At 37.6% G+C, this 25874-nt stretch overlaps 1 protein-coding gene across 1 annotated transcript in view; it reads left to right on the top strand.

The window, feature by feature from the left end:
• Positions 1-25874, top strand: part of bor (ATPase family AAA domain containing bor) — a 140877-nt gene that overhangs the window by 55444 nt on the left and 59559 nt on the right. Inside the window, exon 5 of the mRNA XM_067149928.2 lies at positions 19325-19472. Coding sequence (XP_067006029.1) covers positions 19325-19472 — 148 coding nt within the window. The remainder of the gene's footprint in view (positions 1-19324; positions 19473-25874) is intronic.

The following is a 25874-nucleotide window of genomic DNA, read 5'->3' as shown; positions in this document are numbered from 1 at the left end:
AACATCTCGGCTTGGGCTGCGAGAGTTTTTGATGGCAGCATCTTGAATTTTAGCCCAGTCTCATCACAATTAAAAATCTGATCACCGGTTAATCCTTCAGCAAGAATTATTTCTTGAAATTCCTTTTTAAATTTCACAACCTCATCGGATTTAGCTGACAGTTTTTCTTCACAGATATTAAGCTGCCTGATGCTGAACCGGTTTTTCCACCGATCAAGCCACCCCGCACTGGCAGTAAAATTAGGGTCCCCTTCATTAAACTCCTACTGGAAATACACCGCCTTTTCTTGTAGAATGGGGCCAGATATTGGCAGGCCCTTTTTCCAGTGTTGAGTGAACCAAAGAAATAGTGCTTCACTTACTTTCTCGTACTCACATTTTTTTCATTGTTTTTCTAATTTTCAGTGCATCCCTTGTTGCTCTGGTAGAGCACCACTTTTCAATTTCTTCCCTCTTTTTTTTCCAGTCTCCTACTGTAACACGTCCAACACCATAATCTGAAGCCACTTTTTGAAGAGTTTCCCCTTTGTCCAGTCTCGTTTATGCACTCAACTTGTCTTCCATAGAAACAATCACTTTCTTCTGTTTACTCGCCATACTCGCAAAGGATATGAAAACTATAACATCCGCACCCAACCAATACTATAATGAACAATGACTGAATACTCACTGCACCTGTCCTTGAGAGAAAAACTGGTCCTACCGCCAGCGGTCAGGCCAGTGCTTGTCCCACGGTCGCACCCTCCACACCGGGTGTCCCTGAATTTAGTCTCTACCAAAAGTTCAAATTAAGTCTACCAGTGTCAGATAACACGGAATGTCAGATAAGCGAAGGTCGGATGAGCGGGACTCTACTGTAGTTTTCGTTTGTAATTACACCCTGATATAGCTCCTTTCTGCCCCTGATAATTTCTAGGCATTGTCCAGTATCATCCAGATTGCTTTCAGGTTTTAATAAAATGTGTGTAAAACACATCACACCAAAATTCCTCAGCAGTCGTTTATAAACACTTCATTCAGTTGATCTCGCTAAGAACCATAGTTATAATGCATTCCTTGCAGTCGCAACAATCGAGAGAATCTGGTTAATGATAATGCATGATCTTGCAACAATGCCAGTGTTCACTGGAAATTTTCCAAAGTATGAAGTCGACTCGTAATTAAAAAATGTGGAATGTGGGAAACATAACTTTCAAGGTCAAACTAAAACGCGTAGAAGTGCAAAGCAACGGAGACTTGTTTCTATGCAACAACAAAAACACAAATATGCCATACTGTCCGAAACCACCTATGTTTCAGAGTTCGCCCCATTTGACAGTACACATTTCTGGAGTATATTTCTGTATTTCCTTCTTCCAAGCCTTATTTTCTTAGCAGTTTGAGCCATTTTCAAATATGATTTAAAGAAAATTACTCCTTTTTGCAATTGTACCAACTGCAACTGCCCTGATTAGTTTAACATGGCTTAAAACCCTACACTTACTTGGTCAAAGCGGATTCTATATTTGATATTGTACAGAATTCTTTTATTATCTGAGCCAAAAATGGACTGTCAGGACTGATAGTGCATTTTGAGCCTTGTCAAGCATGTTACTTATAATTTGGTCCTTGCCGGGCAGATTAATTCAGCATCAAATGGCCGAGTCGACAAACTTGACCATGATATAGATGTTGATTCCCGAAGGGAATCTGAAATATTTGCTCCGTATGAGTAAATTTATAATACCAATATAAATGTTCTGTTATTGGACATTATAAATTTTCCAGCTAACTCATTCCTGGATGCCAGCGTTTCGCCCCCGTGTGCTAGGCTGGGCTCATCAGTTGGTACCTAGCACACTTACCAAGACGCTGGCTAGTGCATACCGTGGAAATGTGCTTGGTAGGTGTGCTAGGTACCAACTGATGAGCCCAGCCTAGCACATGGGGGTGAAACGCTCACAACCAGGAATGAGTTAGCTGGAAAATTTATAATGTCCAATAATGGAACATTTATATTGGTTTTATAAACCTGACCTTATCGGTCCTTAATTGGTCCGTATTGACTCTTAGTAATTATAATAATAATAATAATAATAATAATAATAATAATAATAATAATAATGTATAATGGTTGATTCTTTAGTCAGCCCTGTCAATATTTATTAATGGTTGACATAATATACCTTTTTTCTTTTTTATAGTACTAGAGGAGCATTTGCAAAAACATAACGGGAGGTTTGTTCCGCTCTGTTTTGATTTAGAGCGGTCCTACAACAGTTGAGCATAACGTCAACTGCCCTGACGGCACATAAATGGCTAAATTTTAATATACCGGGCGAGTTGGTCGTGCGGTTAGGGGCGCGCAACTGTGAGCTCTCATCCGGGAGAGATAGTGGGTTCGAATCCCACTGTCGGCAGCCCTGAAGATGGTTTTCCGTGGTTTCCCATTTTCACACCAGGCAAATGCTGGGGCTGTACCTTAAGGCCACGGCCGCTTCCTTCCCATTCCTAGACCTATGTGTTGGTGCGACGTAAAGCAAATAGCAAAAAAAAAAAAAAAATGTATGTATACAACTTTGTAATAAATCAGTGCATTCTATAAAGGGTCTTAACAAGATGTCAAAATTGGACGATAAGATGGTAGATTCCTAGTGGCAGCAACAATACAAGCAGTGACAAGTAACATTTTATCAGTGACTCAGCTAATGGAGTCATCCAGGGTGATGATACATGTAAGAGTGTAAAGGATAGGAGGAATGAGTGAACTGTTCAAGAGTGTTTGTAAATATGTTCCAGGTCTTCTGTGTTGGGTTACAACAGACATTATTACAAAGAAAGCAAAGTGTACATATGTTGGTCTAGTGTTGATGTTATACAGGACAATGCTTAATGTTAATATGATATGATATGTTGTATCTTGAGATTTGGATAAGGTCGATTTTGATGTAAATACGCTGATGAAGGGATTTAACCCATTCACATACCATTTAACTGAACTTATTTGTGACTTGGTGTACCATTTATTTTCATTACTTTACATGATATTATCACCGACACTGAAAAAGCATGCTTTACAGCAACGTAATGAGAGGAAATATCCAAACTACTGTCAGATGTACTTTGTGAAGTCTTTATGAATATGGTAGATCATAAAACAGTCATATTCGTGCATCGCCTCCTTGCACCGGTGGCATTCAAATGAAGATTCCTTCCTCAGACCCCGTGTCACACATACTTTGCATCTCCGTGATGGGATAACGTTCTTCGTTGTTGGGAGCATTTTGGTCGGAAAGTGTCCCCAGTGCCTCTCTTGAAGTCTCAGTCTTTTATCCCCAGGGCTTGGATGCCTTATTTTGGATAGTCAGGCAAGGTCACATTTGCCAACTGCTGTTCGGCCAAATTGATCCGGAAGGTGTTAAAGCCTACTTGCTTCTTTTCAGGGTTGAGGAGGGGATGCATGATGTTGGAATTCAGAAGTGTCACGTCTAGCATGTCGAAGAATATTTTTTGTATCCTTTTACATACTTCCTCATCAGGGGGGAATGATGTGAGTCCCTGGTCATGGGAATCAACACCACCCTTTCCACAGTTGTAGTCAACAACAAGATTGGGTCTGAACGCCTTTTTTCCATCATACATTATCACTTCAAGGTAATCTGGCCTTCATTTCATCCACAGATACAGGAAACCAGTGTTCCTTTCCAGATGATATTACCCTATTTATATCCTCGGCAGCCGATACAAGACATTTACTTGCATAAGCATTTACCTCATTGGTTAGATGTTCCCGGAAAGTCTGCTGTTAGAAATTTGTTCACAACTTGTAGTTTGTTCGGGCATTGTCCTAGGTGCCTTTGGTAAACACTTTTTCACCAGTTGCGATGCATGAATGATACTCTGGAGTATTACTTACGTGCTCCCAGTTCCATTCCCTATCGCGTAAAACATGATTAGAAGCCGCTGGTGCGGCATCAGTTGTAGGCCTAAAATTCAGTGACATATTTGACGGCAAAACAGCACTTTGTTCACCCCTACCAGCGCTAAAGTTTCTATCACACAAACTACTTTCACTACTTTCCGTATCCACTAAATTATTCGTCGCTTGTTTTTATATCAATGTCATTCTCTTCTAAAAATTCCCACATAGTTGCTTCGTCACTCAACATGGAGGCAGCCATGATTTCGCTTACGATGAGGTTGGTAAGATACTGGTTATTCTTTCCGCGGAATAACTGCACAGACGCGTTTATCGAATACATCAATGGAATAAAACAGTGATTCCATCTGTCAAGAGGTTACCTTACTACTATCAAATCCTTTCACAAAGGAAAGCGGCTTGGAGCTGGTCCGGAAATACACTACGCGCGGACGGAGAGATCCGTCTTTGTACCAGAGTGCAGTCCATAGCCAGGACGGAGAGATCCGTCAAAGTACGTCATGTGGTTAAGGCTCCCAAAACATGTACATATAAATAATTCCACTATTAATAAATATTGACAGGGCGGACTAAACAATCACCCGTTATACATTATTATCAAATGGCCGAGGTGCTACTTGTGTGAATAGATTGCCAGGGGGGAAGAAATATTGCACCTGCCTAAAGAGTGGGGAATTGAGTTTTAATCTTGGATGATGGGCACATTTTCAGCTTTGACAGTGTTACTACTGGGATTTATTGATTTATATATATTTAAAGTGAAGATTGAGCTTGTTGGTTTCCTTTTTTACACAACTGTTGGTTGTCAAACAGAATGAATGAATGAATCAATGCTGCTTTTTAGACGTCAGTGTGCACAATGGTGTCAGGGTAGTTGAGTGACATTGTCTCTGTTTTCTACCAAGATGGCTGTGGTTTTGAATTCCAACATTTTTAAATGAATGGATGAAAACCATAACGGTATAAGTAGCATTTTGGTCATTCAGAGAAAAAGGCATTTAAACATCTTAACACTCATATGAACACTCATATTTGTAGGCCAACAGTGGGAGGACATCAGTAGACGAATAAGTTTGAGTGGTGTCTTTAAAAGTAGGAATGATCACAATATGAAGATAAAGTTGGAATTCAAGAGGACAAATTGGGGCAAATATTTGTTTGTAGGAAGGGGAGTTAGGGATTGGAATAACTTACCAAGGGAAATGTTCAGTAATTTTTCAGTGTCTTTGCGATCATTTAAGAAAAGGCTAGGAAAACAACAGATAGGGAATCTGCCACCTGGGCGACTGTCCTAAATGCAGATCAGTAGTGATTGATTGTTATACCACCCATCACTAGAGCGCAGAATATTACCGCTATCACTTGCATCTCTTTGCTGGTGAAAGGATACATCCTCTGGAGTTACATCCTGCACTTAACTCATTTTTTTAAAAATGTCACTTGTACCCTTACGGTTTTCATCCTTTCAAATGAAGTCTTGTAGCTGTGGTTTTGATTCCATGTAAAATTGAAGGTCCTGTGGCTTTATTCTACTTATCTACAGTAGCACAAAATTACAAACTTGATTGCTTAATGTGTCTCGTAAGATCACTAAAACAATTTTTGCAACTTCCTTTCCACTTCAGTAAGAGATGATATTAAAAAAGTTATCAAGGCTGTATTGTGATTTTTTGTCATCTTCAGATAGTTGTTTTCTGCCAGCAATAATTCCCTTATATGAAAAGATAAAAACAACCTGTGTTTTAGATAACTAATCCATTGTATCAAGTTTTTACCTTGGTACCTCACTACTAACCATACCTTGTATTCCTCATTATGGTGTCACCATTGGCTTTTGTAAATTTCTCTGCAGTTGAATAACCTTTGGTGTTGCTTTTTAAGGATTCAACCAACTTTTGGGCTAAAAGACTTCATTCCAGCAACTAATTACATACATCTTCATTATATACTGTTACACCTTTCAGCATTAAGTCTTCAAGCCTCTTCAAGCCAAGTCTAACCATCATCGTCTTGGTCTCCCTTTACATCTCTTACCGTATATAAGAGTCTGTTATTCTCTAGCTAACTTATCCTCCTCCATTCGCTTCATATGACCCCACCCAAAGCTGGCATGTGCATACAGCTTCATCCATAGAGTTCATACCTAACTTCGCCTTTATCTCCTCATTCAGAGTACCCTCCTGCCATTGTTCCCATCTGTATGTACCAGCATCATTCTCGCTACTTTCATGTCTGTTGCATCTAACTTATGAATAAGATACCCTGAGTCCACCCAGCTTTCACTCCCATAAAGAAAAATTCTGAAAACAGACTGGTGTAAAGATAGTTTCATCCTGAAGCTGACTTCCTTCTTGCTGAATACTGTTGATCGTAGCTGTGAACTCACTGCATTAGCTTTGCTGCACCTTGATTCAGTCTCACCCACTATATCACCTAGGTGAACACATCCTAAATATTTGAAATTATCCATCTCTTCCAGCTTTATATTCCCAACCTGACATTTCATTCTCTTGGATTTCTTACCTACTGACATCAGTTTAGTCTTCTAAAGGCTAAATTTCATATCATACTCATTGCACCAATTTTCAACTTCCAAGATATTAGATTGCAGGCTTTCAGCACTATCTGCCATTAAGACAAAGTCATCGGCATAGGCCAAACTGCTTACGTTTTCCCTCTCTGCCTCTTGATACCTTTCAATAAATGCTCCGTGTAAACTATGAACAACAAACGTGAAAGATTACAGCCTCCTGTAATCCCTGTAAGTACCTTGAACCAAGAAGTCATTCTGCAATCAATTCTCACTGCAAACCAATTATCAACATAAATGCCTTTCGATTAATTTTAATAATATACTCTTATTCCCACAGTCCTCCAGTATGGCAAACATTTTTCCCTTAGTACTCTTTGCACTAAGCGAGTTGGCTGTGCGGTTATTGTCGCGCAGCTGTGAGGTTGCATCTGGGAGATAGCAGGTTCGAACCCCACTGTCGGCAGCCCTGAAGATGGTTTTCCGTTTTTTCCCATTTTCACACCAGGCAAATGCTGGGGCTGTACCTTAAGGCCACGGCCACTTCCTTCCCACTCCTAGGCCTTTCCTGTCCCATCATTGCCATAAGACCTATCTGTGTCAGTGCAACATAAAGCAAATTTTTAAAAAAATCAGTACTCTGTCATGTGCCTTCTCTAGATCTGCAAAACATAACTGTCTATTCCTCCCATAGCTTTTTTCAATTACCTGGTGCATACTGAAAATTTGATCCTGGCAGCCCATCTATGTTGTGAAAACACAGTGGTTTTCATCCAACTTATTCTCGACAACTGAATGAAATTTATTTTTGTATGTATTTATTTAATTTATTCATTCATTCATTCTTCCATTAGGTGTCATAGATGGCCTAGGCATCACTGAAGGGGCGTGTTAGGGAAATGAATGATATAGTGTCCCGTTTCTTTCCTCAGTGAGCCAGAAGTTGCTATTACTTATCAGTGTGCTAAGCCCACTGACATGCGTGCACCAACCGACCCTATGAGCAACATTTTCAGTCCCTTCATAGCAGGGACTGGTTGCATAAGGAATGGCATTCCTAGTATTGCTCATATCTCAGTCACTTCCTTATTGTCAAAACCAAGGATAAGACTGTGACAGATCAATGAAGGTTACAATGTTCTTGCACATACCAGAAGACATAGTGTACAGTAGGCATTAGGTCTTGCCAGCAGAGGCAGATGTGCATTATGAATGTAACATGAAAACTACACAAACGTTTACCGAAGACAGATTCTCATAATATAAACTGTACAGTCTTATATTTGTACATTTTTACATAAACGACATAAAGGAAAATTAAGCTGTGTGAGAAATATCATGACAGAAGAAAGGATACATTCGGAAGATATCTAGGTTCCTATTAATACATTAGGTATTGAACATGGCTGGAATATGTATAGAGATGCTTTGGATAAGTGAAAGCCAGGAGTAAGGAATGTGTTGGATGGTCTTCATTGTGGTAGAACGGGAAGGGACGTGAAGGGGAATAAAGAAACTAATTCTGGTGATCTAAATAAATCATTAGCTGCTTTATATAGCAGCTTTAGCTCAGCTACTTGGCTCTGAGCAGAAAGAGTTTTAATGTTTGATTTCCTAAGCACCTGGTTAGTGCTCAAGTTTCAACACACGCGGATCCTGGCTCTGATGTTTGCACAGAAGAAAGATCGTACACGGTCAAAGTGGCCGAGATTTGAATAAAAAGAAATGGACCGGGCAGGAGAGGCGTGTTACACAAGCAGTAAGATGCAGGAAAAATAGAATGTTCTGTAGGGCATTTGTGTCTTTGAAATCAGAAAACCTGTAGAATAAACCAAGGAATGACATAGCACGGGAGGTGACCCTGTTTATGTGTGAAACGGTCAAAATGCACTCCCAAGTCTTGATTATCAACTATCGCAGTCGGTTGGTTCAGCTGGTGATAATTGTGAAATACGGTGATTTACAAAGTATGAACAAAATGCTAGAACGCTTGGAGGGATGAAGTTTAAGACGCCATGTTGTACACCAGCGTAACAGTGAATCAAGTGTATTTTGCAAGTAGATGTATCTTTGAGAGAATTGATCTGCTTGAAGATTTTATAGTCATTCTTAAAGAGAAGGATTTCACATGAATTTGTTGGAAACAGTGTCAATGAAATAAACAGGGCAAAAAGGGGACCTACGACACTGTCCTGTGGGACACCAGAGGGGGGGGGGTATGGCAGAAGAAGAACTGCATCCATCAAGGGCCACGTTCTGTAATCTTTCAGCTACTTGCCAGTCATTGAGTCATATATAGTGCGCCGTTCCCGTGTCCAGGTCGGGCCACAAAGAAATCCTGACTAGCTCAATTCATCATTATCTATCAAGTATCTAATTCGGGTCGTAGGTTCCAAGAGTAAAGTCACCGGGTGAGCTAACTGGCTAAATTCGCACAAATCAGTTTATTGGACGTCTCCATCTTGCGAATTAATCCATAATGGTTCCTAAATATCTATCATACTTAATCTACGGATTTTTATAAGTACTTATTTAACCTAAGACGACATTAAAAAAAGAATAAATTTATCTAATATCACTTTATTATATTTCAAGAATATTTAATTTAATAAAGTTGAATAGTTTGTTGAAATCTATCTCTTCACCTAATTAAGCTAATTAATATTTAAAAATGTTCAAAATGTTTGATATGAAAATAAAAGCTTGACTAAATACGTTGCTTCTCTTGAAAAGTAGAAAAAATCTTGATGCTCATTATTATGACATTTTAAAATTAAAATCATGTTTAGGTTATTCATTTTTCTGCTTGAATGCAAAATAATTCCCTAAATTCTCATCCAAACATTTTTATGTAATATATTGCAGATGTATACAGAAGTTAGTCTACTTGCCTGCATGTAGCTGTCAATCATTTTATAATCATGCTTTATAGCACCATCACTTATCGTTAGTACAAGGGAAACACTAGTCTTCTTATTCATTTCTCGAGTATTTCAGATTCAGTAGCTTTTATCTTCAAAATTTCAGGGAAGAAATGATGAAAGATAAGTCATTTAACATTGTTTCATTTTTTAAATCAAAAATTACCATTGCTAATCATTATGTAGATCATTTACCTAAAATAAAAAATTCCAAAATCCAGTTAAGTGCCAATTACTTATATCATGTGCTACCTGTTAGTGTGTCACCAATAACTTAACATCTTATTCAACCTCATTTCTGGATATTTTGTAGTCTGTTATCTAAGAAGACTTTAATAACCACTATCTTCATGATCTAATTATGGAGAACCTCTTCAGTGATATCATTAAAATGAGAAATTAAGCATTCTAACTCAATTAATTAAAATAAACATGATTGTGGTCAAGAATTCTGGTTAATGTGGACTAATTCCACTCACTCTTCCCTATATGAATTCATTTTGATGATCTACCAGTATCTATCCGACATATGTAAACTGCATGGATCATATTCAATGCTGGATGTCTAATACTGAAGGATTAATATACGTTATGGAATTAAATACATGCATTCTTAACCTTAAATTGCATCAATTAACTTAATATCACCATTAAAATACATCCATCTCTTCTCTCTCAACGAAATAGTGATCATCACCATCATTACTCTTATTATTATGCAACCATTCTTCATATACATATTGTCTGTTTCATATTCTTTGCATCATATCTCTTCCTTCATTTCATAATCCCTTATATATATCTTAACTTGACGCATATGAATTCATAGCTATCATTTATCCACTTATATATTCCATTTCCTTCTCAATTTTCTTCAGATTCATTTCATATTGCTCATATGTCATCTTATGATCCAAATATAACCTGTATATCGTACCTCATCATTTCCATTTCGTGGTTAACACCCTAATTCAATCATAACATTAATCACAATGTCGATACAATATCCACAACCGAAGTAAATTAACCTCTTACTTAAAATAGAGAGCATTACGAATGCATAACTTGATTATCACTGATCTAATACATCCTAACCAAAGGATTGTCATTTTTAGTTACATGACTACCTATTATCCTCCTACGTCATTATATCAATGATATTTCACACATGAATTCACTCTTCTTGAATTAAATCAATGACAGCATTGCATAATTATATATTACATGTAATTAGAAAATGGCACTTTTCAAAACAAGCTATTTAAGTTACTTATTGTAATAATATATCAATTGACTTATCTTTTCTTCCTTGTATTCCCTCGATGGTGTGTCCAGATGCTTTAGGACATCTAGTCAGATACGTCTGCTACATTGTGTTGGTCTCTGGGAACATATGGGCAGGTCATCCCTCCTTCTCTGTCATCTCGGGATAGCTCCGTCGACATCAGGTTACCATCTCCAGACAGTCAGCCGTGGTCTTCTTAGTGCATGATGCTGGCCATCTCTTGCACAGTTAGGACAAAAATACAGATAAACATGGTCAATTTCATCATCTTAGTATTCAAAGCCTTCTAACATTCATAAACGTATTGAAAAGAGTGCTTATTTCAGTTAAATACAGCTAACGTCTTGCAGACTACGAAATTCTCAATTATAATTTGATTTAGTTTTCTATATCTTGTTTTCAGTTGCCGTATATTTTATTATTTTCTTGCCAGTGAGGGAAATAAAATAACTCTCGCGGTCCAAACACACAACCCCCTGTGGGTGGGGGACGCAGACGAAGAATACACCCACGGTGTCCCCTGTCTGTCGTAAGAGGCGAGAAAAAAGGGGCGACCAAGGGATGATTATATTAGAACCATGAAACTCCTTGTGATTAGTACCACCATGAGGGAACACCATGGGTCATTTTTACTTGTGCGTAGTACCACTATGTTAGGTACCACATAGTTTTGTGATTAGCAGCAAACGAGAGTGTGACGGCTTTTACAGTATCTGTGATTAGTAGCACTATATGAGTGACACCATGGGATGACATGCCTAGGATTAGTACCAACTGTATGAGGAGTACCACCTGTCAATAGCGTCGCAGTGTGCGAAACACAGGTGGTCTGTAATACACAAGCGAATTTCATTACGTGTGAGTAGTACCATAATGTGTGGAATAACACTAATTTACGCTACTCTTGATTTGTACCGCAACATTACAAATACCATGGTTCTACTTTTCTAACGATAAGTACCATTATGAGGGGCTGATGACTTGGATCGTGGGCTCCTTTCGACTACAAGTATCAAGATAAGAATTAAGTAAAAAAAAAAAAATGTTTTTTTCCACCTGATTGATACTTTTATTATTTAACCTTAGGCTAAATTTTATGTTATTAAAAATTGCAGTACATGTTCAAGTTGCTTGGCAATCATCATCAGCTGCTTATCTTAAAGCTTAGGCGTAAAAGCATAAAACATTTCATAATTAAAATTTGTTGGTAAAGGACACTTAATGGTGAGGGAGGGTGGGGAGGGAGATGATAAAATTAGATATACAAATTAAAAAGCTATTTCTAAACTAAAACTTCCTAAAATTCCTTCTATGGCACTACACTAGTTCTTCATTAGGTTCAACTGTGTTTCACTCAATGCTCAGTTCACTTGTCTTGATTTTATGTTGTCCTTCATTTTTCTAGATCATTCTTATTGTCCGCTAGAGGAATTTATGCTGACTATGGTCGAATTTGTTAAGTTTTCATTTAGACGGATAGTTTGAAGTACAACCTGTAACCGGCAGGAAAAATATAATTATTAATTAGAAAGATTTTTGTTTGAGATTCTGTTATCCAAAGAAATTGTACGTATTTGAAAAGAATTCTTTTGCGTTTTATTCGGCTGATGATGACCCGGATTGGGGTCGAAACCGGTACCGCTTCCGCTTATAATTAAATAGGAATGTAACACTACATTTCGTATTTATTTGTATTTAATAGGTTGAACTACCTTATTTATTTTTTCAATTTAATTGCACTATAGTTTTGTCAACAGGGCCTTTGAAATTCTGTTAACAGAAACAGAAAGAAAGAAATAACTTACACTCGCCAACAAGCCATATATAACGGTTTCAGTTTGAAAATCATCAACAAAATCATTACTAAGTGCAAATATCAACAACAAATTAGGCTAAAGCAGCAATCTGAGAAACTAAAGAGGTGTGTCAAATTCACCTTTAATAACCTGAGGATTTACGAAATTACAAATTTGTTCAAGAAACACAACACCAAAGTAGTTTTCTCAACTAACAATAATACGAAACATAGATTCTTAAATCATAACAGTCAATAAACTTAAGGACGATGAATTTTAGGAATCAGGCATTTATAGGCTGACATGCACTCGGTGCAAAAAAACACATACGTGGGACAATCGGGAAGGAGCTTTATAATTAGATGTCAGAAGCACGTTATTGCAGAGAAGTACGGGAGATTCTCTGCTACGGGAGCTCATATGAAAGAGGCAAGCTACAAATTTACTAACATCAGACAGGATCTCCAAATCATCACTAGGATCAGTAAAGGAAGTCTTACGAACAATCTAGAAAATATCCACATTATTCTTGATAAATTAGAGAACAAAGACCGGAATTAAAACTAAATGAATGGGCAATAAATACCTCGTACACGAGGTTATGAGTAAATACATAGAATGGGTAAACAGAATACAAATGAGAAGAACAAGTGAAATAATCAAATAAGACTTCATGGAATCACAGCTAGTACTCCCTCCCCCCTCACGTGACGTACAGTATTAGATGACGACGCAACTCTGCTTCCCCTTTCTTCGGCAAATTGTATGAACAAACAAGCTGTGTCACATCATTATTACACTAAGTCTTGTACACAGCCACATCCCCAAGGCAGTGGGGAATAGACACAATTCCAGAAAAGGTGAGTTAAGACAATACAACCTTTCATTACTTCCTTCTTCCCACGATCAAATTAAATTTGGAACATTTTTGTTTAATGACACATTTTAACATTTTACGATCTTCTGCTGGTTTGCAGATCGTGAGGCAAGCTGCCCTAATCAGAAGACCGCCATTTTACGCACTACTGTATAACAGAAGTTACCATAGGACTATTGCAAGTCAAACAGTTCAACACAACATACAATCAACAAATACCTGAACACATTGATTTTTTATTCAAGCCACCTTGTGTTTTTACAAAAAGTGCCTCACCATAGACGCTTTAAGGTATTTTTAAATATGTTTATTAGAAAATATTTTTTTCATCATTGTAGACATGAATTGTAATTTATCTTTCTCACATATCACCTTACCCCCCTCCCTTCATTTCCAGCACCTAGAGCAATAGTTTTTAGGATCCCATGGGAAAATAGATGAAGGTTCTAATGTGCTTACTATCCAGATGTTTTCATCTAAGCTATTTAGAAACAGCTGAAGGTGATCGCTAAGTGGTCGAAACATGTCCTGTGTTTGTTAATGTCTTTATATTTCTGTCAAAGGCAAGAAATAAAGTATCGATTAGATGGTATTTTAAATTAATTTGTTGATTCCATTCAGAAGTTACAAATGTATTTTGTGTTCAGTTGTACAATGAAGGGTAGTGAATATTTCACATGCAATAGCCTATACCTGGATAATTGTGTGAAGTTGACCAGTGTGGTGTATATTTGTCTTGTGATAGCCTAATTATGGATACGGGTAAAGTCGTGAAATTCCTTACTATTGAACACAAAATTGAAATCTGTCAGCAAGTCGATTGGCATCCACATCTTCAAGCGCGCAGAATTGGCGTGAATGTTGAAACTCACACCTTCCAGTTTTGACTCGATCACTCGAATTGGCCTTGGTCGGTTGAAGTTTTGTCAGATTCAAAATGGCGACAAGTCATTCTGTTGCAGTCGCACATGGCCGTGTATATCCTCCAATTCATTGTCTAAGTGTGTGGCCGGAAAAATAATATTTAATAACAAATTGGTCCAAAAAAAAGGCTTCTAACATTTGTTTTAGAAAGAGTGTGTCTGCAATAATACTGTGATATTTTTATGGGACCCATTGAAATTTTTTTCATATTTGTTTGGTGTTCTTAACACTTTTCACTGCACTGTTATTTTACAAGCCCCAGCAGAATTAATTTTCATATTTGTACTCATGTGTTTCTCACATCTTTTAATACTCTCTTCTCATAGAATTTTCACTGTACCCACAGTTATACAACGTAAAATCCCATTATGTCCGAAAAAATCGTATCTAGTGTTTCCATTTAAGGTGGATAGGTTTTATTTGTGTATTCAATAGTACGTTTTCTCGCTTAACACATTCTTTTTTCCTGGTCACCTGTAGAAACGTCTATACGAGGTTTTACTGTATATAGATAAAAGAAATCGCACTTAGAGGCTATGGCACAAAATTATTTGTGTAGGAAGGTTTACATTTGGACAACTTGCTGAAGTGTTCCGCCTGTTAGACTCTAATCTACCATAAAAGCTAGAAGGCAACTTTAGAGTTGAAATTTATCACTTTGGAGAGTTCCTATTCTGATATAGCATTATTGAACATATCATCCAGAACTGTAGGTAATCCTGTAACAACTTCTATTGAAAAGAAACTGCTCAAAATGACAAAAATCTGGGCACTTTTGGTCATGTGTATGTATGTTTAGTCCTCAGCCCGAAGGCTGGTTGGATCCTCAACAGCTCCGCCATCAGCTGTCATAAATGGCCTAGGCATCACTGAAGAGGCGTACTAGGGAAATGAGGAGTGAGGTAGTTTCCCGTTGCTTTCCTCACTGAGCCAGCCGTTGCTATTACATATCAGTCTGCCAAGCCCACTGAAATGCATGCACCAACTGACCCTATGAGCAACATTTTCACACCATTCATAGCAGGGACTGGTTGCATAAGGAATGGCATTACTAGCATCACTCATACCTCAGTCACTTTCATCTTGTCAAAGCCAAGGATAAAGCTGAGACAGATCAATGAAAGTAACAATATTGCTCTAGCCCATACCAGAAGACATAGTGCACCGTAAACACAACGTCCTGCCAGCAAAGGCATCCTCATAACAAAAATAAAATTCCGTGCATATGTTTGCCTTCCTTACTCATTCTGGAAAGGCTCAATTTCTTCCATATCACATTATGTATCCCCCTCCAGTCTTATTACAGTCACTGTTCAATGAATTGCTGCTGCTCTGGCTGTTATCAGTGAGAATATACCTCCTCAGAACATCTGTTTTGTCGCCATATCTGTGTCGGTGCGACGTAAAGCCAGTAGCAAAAAAAAAAAAAATCTGTTTGGCTGTCCATTTGCCATGTCCTGGTCATTTTTCTTTTTCGTGGTGCGCTGAATGCGGTCCTTCCGGTTATATGCGGTTGCATTCTTGAGAGTTTTGCAAAGTAGAATTACATATTGTAGCTTGAAGTTCATGTTGTTTCTCACAACATAACCCTTTACCTGACTTCATATGAGCTAAGTGGGACTAAGAGTGCAATGGTAGGGTGGAAGTCGCTCTGTGGCTCTTTTGTCTGAGTTATATTTATCATATTGGTCTGGCATTGACTTTACCCATTGAAGGAGTTCTGCTTTGATCATATTAGCCTTATATTCTACTTAGTGACTGTCGAATCAGACAATGATCTGGTCTTTCTACTTTGCCATTGTAGCGATTTGTTCCACTTGCACAGAATGGGACGATACATTTTCGATTCTGAACTTTGGAGTGTGGGTTAACGATCATGGGGCCCTCAGCTGAGTCCCGGCATTGCTTCCAATTATTTGTGCCAGGTTCCTCACTTTCACATATCCTGTCTGACCTTCCTTTGTCACTCTTGTTCTTTCCCGACCCCGATGCTATTAGGTTTGTGACGGCTAGGGAATCTTTCATTTTCACAACCTTTGTGGCCCTTGCCTTTCTTTGGCCCATACCTTCATTTTTCGAAGTGTCTGTTTCCTTCCATTCTTTCTCTCTGATTATTGTTATATAGAGGATTGTTGACTAGTTGTACTTCGTCTTAAAACAGTTATCACCACCACCTCATGCTCATGGGTTTGAGTTTTCGTAGGAGAGATGAAAGCCACAATAAAAAGAAGTCTCCTGTCATTTCTTCATAATACTCTCGTGTCATTTTAGATTCAAATGTGGGAGCCATCCACAAAACCAGAGTCATTACCTGCATGATCAATGATAAACCTCCCTTTCCCATTCAACTGTTTTAGGCCAGTTGAAAGTCCAGGAAAAAGACCTGTTTCTTGAATGTGACAGAAGAATAAATCTATGCTTTTAAATTTGCCTGTCCATCGTTAAGCCAAGATTTATCAAGTAATAAATTTTGTAACCTGCGTGATGCCTCAATTTCATGCAAATATTTTCATCTGCACAACACAATATCTTCCTCAATACAGGTTTATGTTCTCTTTTGACAAACTTGAAGCCTGTGTCTTTTAACCCTTTGAATTCCATTATTTTTTCAATATTGCTAACAGTCCACTCTGATTTATTTCTGCACTTTCATCTGAAAATTTCCTAATTTGTAACATGATGGATTTGTCCCAAGCAGTTCATTAAATGCTCTTAATATGTTGAAATGAACATGGAATTTAGTTAATAAAAGTGTGTTTGAACCATCTTTAGGTCATTTATGACCTGTTATTCACCAGGGCATGGTCCGTTCTTTGGCTGAATTGTCAACATCGAGGTCTTCGGTTTAGAAGGTCCAGATTTGATTCCTGGCTGGGTCAGGGATTTTTATCGTGTATGGTTAGAATGAGCATTGTTCACCTCTCTATTTCTGTCCACTTTGTCGCAATTGGAGCCTTTATCGTCAGTGTCGCTATTATCTATACGCAGAAGGTTAAAGTTGTCAATGGTCATTGAAATTCTGTTTGCAGTACGCACAACACGACTGCTGCCAATGTTGGAAATGTAGATGAGCCTGGTATGTAATGTCTTTTTTGGGGTCACATGTTAATTGTTCCTTGTTTTCAGATACTTCATTTTCACTGTCGCTACATAAATTGAGAGCAATGGACAGTTATCAGATGAATTCTATTCATCCAAAAACTTGCTCTTTTCTTGTTCTTTTGGTTCCGTATCCATACTTATTGAGGTTAAAACTTAACTACAAGAATATGTAATGTGAAAATGCACTGCACTTCAGTAATATACACTAGAAAATAATACGACGGCCGTCACGAATGGAGAGTTCCATTGACAAAAAGAGCAGCATGATTGGGAGTAAAGACATGTTTTAAAAGGAAAGCAGGCCATTGCTTTCCAAGGGGAATAATGAAGCAACCATCGGTAAAACAGTGTTTGTCGACGTCGGAGCTGTTACTACAATCTGTAATATCGACATATTGTCTACATAGGAGTTATAAATTTTAAAATTCTGTACAGTATAGTTGAAATGAAAGTGGGTAAAGACTTATTATTCACACAGTGTAATACTTTGCATAAAATAGGTGGTTCATTGCAAAAAAAAAACGAATTTGTGAGTTTTTCTTATAATTTCATTTTTTCGATATCATCGTACTTCCTTATCCTTTGATATCATTTCATATTCTGTTCCTGGTGTTGTTAATTTGACTGTTTCTAAGCCGTGTCCGCATGTTATGGACCAAACTGGCAGATTCACCACATAACTCTGGACTTGGTTTCCATACCATTTTTACTGAGAAATCTGAATTCTGTTCACTTTATTTAATATGTTAACTGACTGTCAATGCAAGACGCCGCCTTACCTTCTTTCTCTACAGCTTGACTAACGTGAGAGGTGATAGAAGTTGAACCTGATGGCACCTGAAACATCAGTGCTGGATTGCTGCATTGTCTTGAATGGTGCCAATTCAAACCCTGTTGCATCTGCATTTAATATTGTAACTGTATTTACGCGTCTAATTGTGATGTTCTTTATACCAATGGCAACATATCACACGATGTAGTGGCAAATTTTGCAGAGGATGCTTTTCTTGAAACAGACATGCTCAAGCAGTGACAGATGATGATTATTGTTGAGCTTGGCAAATGCAGTGCAGGGTCACAACTGCAGGATTCTTCTGGATGAGCCACAATTGTCTTAAACTGCATATGACAGATAAGACATTCTTCTCTGTCATAGTGTGTTTAATGGGATTGGTACGGGGTCTTTCTTTCTACTTGTATATATCCACAACGTGTCGTTGTGGTGAGAGTTTGGCAAGTATGGTTGAGTACATGACAAGCTGACCATCCAGCTTTTATGTATTCTCACAGTACAATTCCCTTCAGATGGGTCTGTGGTGATATTCGTCTAGCAAACATACTGGCTTGGAACGTGCACAGTTTTGACTTTCCAGCCTTTTCCCTGGTCCTTTTATGCATTATGTAATTACATTTTGCAGTGACGTTTCTGCAGGTTCTCTTGAATCATTTGCCTTTTTCTATTGGTACTCTGTGGCTTTAATTTTATTGCAAATTGATGACTTCTTATGGGTGTAACAATTTCCTTGTCCATTTATAAATAATAGCTCATCATGTTGTGAATTCAGTAGCCTTTTTATGACCGTTCTCGTAGGTAATACTTTGTTATTGTGTTTTATCAAGGTGTGAGTTACTGTCCTCATTGCTAGCATCCATTCTTTAATGTTTTACACTTTTTCCATTTCTAGCACACACAATCATTTTGATACAGTTTCTTACTTGTTGAGGATTTCAAATATATTTTTCTTTTGTTGGAAATGTGAAGACAAAGGAAATAAATTTGTTACTTAGTGCATTTGACACAAGACATTTGGTTGATTATATATACTTTGTTATTGAATTGTGTGCATGCACTCATTAAATTTAACAAAACATTGAATACAATACTACAGTGATTGGAAGATATATTATTCATAGACTACTTTAGGCTTCGAGTGTAAAACATTGAGTTGGTATCTAATATTTTGTTTTAGGTAAACCATCTCTTGTACGGGAGACCTCACGGTTCTCTTTATTGGATACCGTGAAGCACCCCATTGAAACTGTGAAGAAATTAACTTTTCGTTCTCAAGATGCCTTGTCTGGTGTAGTATTGAAGCCTCAGTTGGAAGAAAGACTCAGGTAACTTTTCTTCTTCTGCTGTCATTGTACTAGCAGTATTGGTAATAGGGAGTCTTGGAGATTACTGTATTTACTCACATATCAAATGCATTTTTAATGCCACTTTTGAGGTCCAAATTAGAAGGTGCAGCTATAAAGTGAAACATTTTCAGGCAGAATTTTTAAAAGACCTGTGGACATATTGTAGCCTGATAAACTTATATTTGAGATGTATTTATAAAAAAGAGATGCCATACTGTTGTCGGTATGTCTTTTGACTAGTACAGCTTTATAATGGGCTGAGACCGGTTCATCTGCTGTCAAATGAAGTATGGTAAGTATTTTGCAAAAACATAGTTAAAATGAGCAGTAGTTTTATACAACTTCACTGAATGCGCTGATGGTATATCGTTACTAGGGTGTGTGTTTTTATGGTCAATATTTTACTCTGATTTTGGCAAGTTTATTTTGTGTTTATTCTTATTGCTATAGCTGAATTCCATGAGTCTATAAATTTTAACAACACAGAGAAACTTATTTGTACTTTTGTTCCAGAATTCTTAGCATGTATAATGTACTTGTATTAATTATTACTCACCTACATCACACGTAATATTTCATTTTCATTTGCAACATTTCAACCACACCTCATATTGTAAAATTATATTTTTCATAAGACTCTTACTGCTAGAAAACATGTTTTAGGATTTTGCCATATATTTTGTGTATGTTTTAATATGGCTGATGATGACCCCGAGTAGGGTTGAAACTAGTACCATGTAATGTAAATATTGTAAATACAACTTAGTATTGAATAGGTGGAAAATTCTACTGTGCATTATTTATATGTTATCTCAGTTCGATATGGACCAACAATATGAAGTTCATAACTCTTAATGTCTGTGCTTTGTTGTTAAAAATGTCTACCACCACAGCTTAATGGTTAGCACAATTAGATGATATTTTCGGGGCCAGAGTTAGATACCCGGTACTGCCAGAGATTTACGAATAGCAGGAGTGCTGGTATGAAGTAAAATGGTACATGCAGCTCGCCTTCATTGGGGATGAGGACATAAGATTTTTAGTTATGAAATATCCAGGGATGTTGCTACTACTATAGCAGGTGAGATCATTAACACTGTGATCATTTAATACCTTGTAAGTCAGGCCAGTATAGGACATTTTGGAGAAGTAGGTTTAAACTTCATAAGAATAATCTAATCTTAACTATTGTTTTACTTGTCAACGTACGTAACAAATTATACTATGTGTAATTAAAAAAGATGGGGACAATGAAGATACAAAATTAAACATTATAGTAATAAAATGCATTAATTCCACACCTTTAAATATCCATAAATACTATATAAGAAATAAATTGACAAGAGGGTCCACCTTATCAATACAATATATTAAGTAAATAATATTACATCAGTCTTGGGACTAGTTTCAGCCTCTTAGTGGCCATCTTCAACCAAATAAAAACAAAAATTATGTGATAACTAAAACATATTCATTCAGACAAAGACATTGTTGCAGGAATAATTATAACATTGAAATATATATATAACAACAAAAATTATGGTTATGATCATCTTGTCAAATACGATGTCTTTAAGTTGACTTAGGACCTCAGGCAAAGAAGCAAATCTCTATAGTGAAATGTACAGTATATACTGTATTATATATATATATATTGCTGGCAAGATGTAGTGTTTACAGTGCATTTTGTCTTCTGGTAAGACCTAGAATAAATTTGGTACTTTCATTGACCTGTCTCGCTCTCATCCTTGGCTTTGCCAATATGAAAGTGACTGAAGTATGAGTGATGCTGGTAATACCATTCCTTATGCAGCCAGTCCCTGTTATGAATATTGTGAAAATATCGCTCAGAGTCGGTTGGCGCATGCATTTCAGTGGGCTTGGTAGATTGATGTGTAATAGCAACTTCTGGCTCGATGAGGAAAGCAACGGGAAACTACTTCACTCCTCATTTCCCTAGTACGCCTCTTCAGTGACTCCTAGGCTATTTGACAGCTTTTAGCGGAGCTGAGGAGGATCAAACCAGCCTTCGGGCTGAATACCGAACGTATATAAAATATATATTATATATATTTTAAGTTATAACAACAGTCAGTTTGCACGCACTCTACAGTGTGATGGCAGTAGTGTCAGACCTGTAGCTTAGATCCTTTCCAACAGAACAAAGGTAACCTAGGCCACCATAGCTCAAATGGTAGAGCAACCGACGCATAATAGGGAGGCTGGTGGCTTTGGATCCCACTGGTGTCCGGTTGGCCATTTTTGTTCTGTACTTAACATCTCTTCAACACGTACTAAATGTACGTAACACGACCTAATAGGTTGAAAGTGTATTTTGATAACTTACGTTTGCTCTGACCATTCCAAGTGACCAGCTGGTGGATTTTGGGTTTGTATGCTTTCTACAACATGGGTTTATTGCAAAGGGGTAGCTATTTCTACGCATACACCATCTCTATAAGTCATCTGTGAATAGATTCTCACTATTTGGACTCTAATCGGGAACGACTGTGTTGTAAAAATATTCTGAAAATACGAGGATCTTGAATGCTCTTGATGGCAGTGAAGATGATGGGCCGATTGCAGAAACGGTATTTAGACGATGTTCACTGGTATACAGTGTCTATGTATAGCTGCCGCATGCAAAGACTTTATCACTTAGACACTGTCTAAAACCGATGTTCAACTGGCCATGTTTAAACACTGCCTAGAACACTGTTTAACCTTAAATTTTAGGTGTGAATCATTATCAGAGGTTATGTATCATGAAACATATGACACTATGGACAGTCCAGTAACAGTCATCTTGACTACAATTGAGGACCAAGATGCAATAACAGCATTAGTATGTTTAAGTTGTTTTGAGAAACAGGAAGTCAAAGTTTTAAGTTTCAATAACTAAAATATAAATACAAATATAAGACAATATGATACATAAACATAATATTTAACAATCAGATAAGACATTCTAAAATTCATACTCAAATATCTTGAATAGATACAAGGATAAAATGAGTTAAATTTTCTTAGTATACACTGTTATTGCATGGAGCTCCAAAATACTATATAAACGCAGGTTCTGAGTAATTACATCAGCTGAATATTGACCACCTGTGATTGGAAAAAGTTTGTATGATAATTTTAATTAACATAATTTTCATTCAGTTTAATGATTCATTTCACTCATGCATTGTTACAATAAGAATCACTTTCTGAACTTGCTGATTCACGGCTCACACACCTTTTCATACCACTGTACATTTTCAGGTTTTAAATACTTAGCCAAGGATAGGATATCACCCCTCTTTTGTTCTTTCACACCTGGCTTGTATATATTACGTAATTGTAAATCATCGTAAGACAGAACGTTAACCTTTTTATTTATGAAAACAAATGGCTGAAAGTTGGAAAAGTATGTCTGAGACCCAGATACAAAGCCATTCTTGTAATGAAGCCTCACGTATTTCTGGATTGAAAATATATACCCTTTTGCAGTAGGTACTCCTAGAAACACGGCGAGTTGGCGTAGAGGCGCGCGGCTGTGAGCTTGCATCCGGGAGATAGTAGGTTCGAATCCCACTATCGGCAGCCCTGAAGATGGTTTTCCGTGGTTTCCCATTTTCACACCAGGCAAATGCTGGGGCTGTACCTTAATTAAGGCCACGGCCGCTTCCTTCCAACTCCTAGGCCTTTCCTGTCCCATCGTCGCCATAAGACCTATCTGTGTTGGTGCGACGTAAAGCCCCTAGCAAAAAAAAAAAAAAAAAAGAAACACGTTTTATAATATTTCTCTTCCAGTTACCGGTGTTTTCTCTTCCTTTTCTTCCCTCTACGCCTAGGTGTAAAACTTTCATCCACCTCCTGTTCATCAATACACATCTGATTCGTTAAAATGCAAAAAACTAGATTCAGTGTGTCCTGTGCATTATCTCACTAGCACGCAACATTTTCTCTTACGCTGTTGATGCAGGATAGCTCTCGTTCTTTGCAACAACAGTGTAGCACACACCGTTCATTTGTCATCTCCGTACCTCTAGAAGCTGCGTACAGATCTAAGACGTAGCTTGTTGGATAACAGAGTGTTCATGGAGTTTGAATATGTTGTTTATTCAGTAAGAGCCTAAGTAGAGTAATGCTGTTATTGTATCCAGGTCCTCAATTCTTGGCAACCGATATATTTTATTATTTTTGGATAATTTCCCTGGAATTACAGATCCCTGTGACTACATCCATATCAGAATAACTTGTCCTGATTGTTAGAGGGCTATATACTATCCACTTCATATCCGTATCGACTATATGATCCAATTAATTAATTGAAGGATATCGATATCGATCAGGTGGATTCTTGTTCCTTCAATTACTTAATTGTTAGAGGGCTGTCACATACATCAGCTAGGAGGGATTCAGTTATATTTACTTCCAAGTGAGTACACATAATAGTGACACTACAAATTAGGTTGTGTGTGTGTATTTTTTCTCTCGGTCAATTGTCTTGCTAATTCAGGCAAGTTTTCAGCAACTATGAGATAGGAAAATGCAAGGACTGGGAAGGAAGAGCTGTGGCCATAGTAGCAGCCTGAGTATCTGCCTGTTATAAAAATGGGGAAGCTACAGGAAACAATCTTCAGGAGTGCCGATAGTGCATTTCGAACGCATGATATTAATGCAAGCTACAGGAAAATAACAATGTAATAAAATTTTGGGGACATCAGAAATTAGTTAGTGATATTTTGTTATACTGAAATAAGTTAATTCTTAAGAACTTGTCCATTACTAAACCTGTTGAAGAATCTTATTTCAACGTGAATTTACACTTACAAATCCTTAATACTATACTTATTAAATGAGAGGAAAATTAGAGTATAGAGAGAGAGAGAAATGACATAAAGTACAGGTACTTGCAAGAAGTTTTCAGCATCTCAAATTCCTGTACCAGTATTACCGTATTTCACGGCATAATCGTCGCCACCGCGTAATCGTCGCATCCTTTATTTTCAATACAAAAATCGGACTTTAAACCTTTAATTACATAATCGTCGCACGTCCAAATTTTGTTCACTAATCTGGTTAAAAGGTAAATGGAATTGCAACGTAAGTTGCACATGAATGCGCAATTTAAATACGTGTATGGTTTATGGGCAATTTGGCAACACAGTCACGTTTGCGACATGTTGCACAACGTATAAATAAATAATACCGGTATATGTACGACGCATGGCTTACCGGTAGACTATCGGCAGTTTGACAGCGTGGTCGCGAGACAGTGTACTATTTATTCACCACCTACATATTATGAGTTCCCATTTGAAATACGTAAGGCTGTAAGTTATCGCTTATCGGCAACGTCGCCAGGAAATACCGGCTAGGTAGGTTGAATGGACCTTGAACCAGCCCTCAGATACAGGTAAAATTCCCTGACCCGGCCGTGAATTGAACCCGAGGCCTCCGTGTAAGAGGCAAGCACGCTACCCCTACACCATGGGGCCGGCTCCTGTGTTATTGCGCACGAAGTGAAATCCAAGACGATAACGCAGATTTCCACGGAATTATTCAGCCGAATTATTTACGATGTCTCAGTTGTCATCGCTAGACTCTTATCTTACTACTACGTCATAAGTGTCCGGGCATGGGATGAAAACTTTTATCCAAGCAGTCAAGATAATTATTATCCAATGCTATTAAAATTCTATTTTATAAACTCGTCAGTAATGTAATGTAAAATCATCAATAACTGGGAAGAAATATTAACCTAATTACCGTATGTTTAAAAGAAATTGAAAAAAATGAATGTTTGTTACTGACGTCTCGGAATACAGTCAACTATACAGTAGATTTACACCGCGCTAGCTAGAGCTCCAGTTTGTGAGCTTTGCGCAAGCACAGTAGTGTGTCACAACCAACGAGCTAAACTGATAAATTGTTGCATGCTTCCTTGCTGCCTAACAGTATTGGCTGCTCTGGAATGGACAGATCACAGATGCATTTATTTGTTTCAGATTTACGTGATTACTGATTACTCGACCCCCATCCCCTCTCTGATAACGCAGTCGTCTGCTAACCTTGACTGATGGTTGTTGCGTTATAAAGCAATTAATTCTTGTGGATCCCAACTGTGATACATGCGACCACTAGCATAACTCCTTTTGACTTTGTTTTTTTCTTATTACAGTGTCTAATCTCAGTTCATGTGCATTTATCTACTGCGTTTTATGAGTTTATATTAATTATTGGTATATAAATACAAAATGGATGACAATAAGAACATAAATCGATGGCTGAATGAACCAGACAGTGAGGTACCTCAAAAACATTATGGAGAGATTGAGACAAATCACAATGTCCAGTAATTTTTCAAGTTTTTTTATAAATGCGTGCATA

The sequence above is a fragment of the Anabrus simplex genome, chromosome 6, assembly GCF_040414725.1.
Source record: "Anabrus simplex isolate iqAnaSimp1 chromosome 6, ASM4041472v1, whole genome shotgun sequence".
NCBI lineage: Eukaryota > Metazoa > Arthropoda > Insecta > Orthoptera > Tettigoniidae > Anabrus > Anabrus simplex.
Note: the sequence above shows the minus strand (reverse complement) of the source record. Positions and strands in the feature narration are given on the sequence as shown.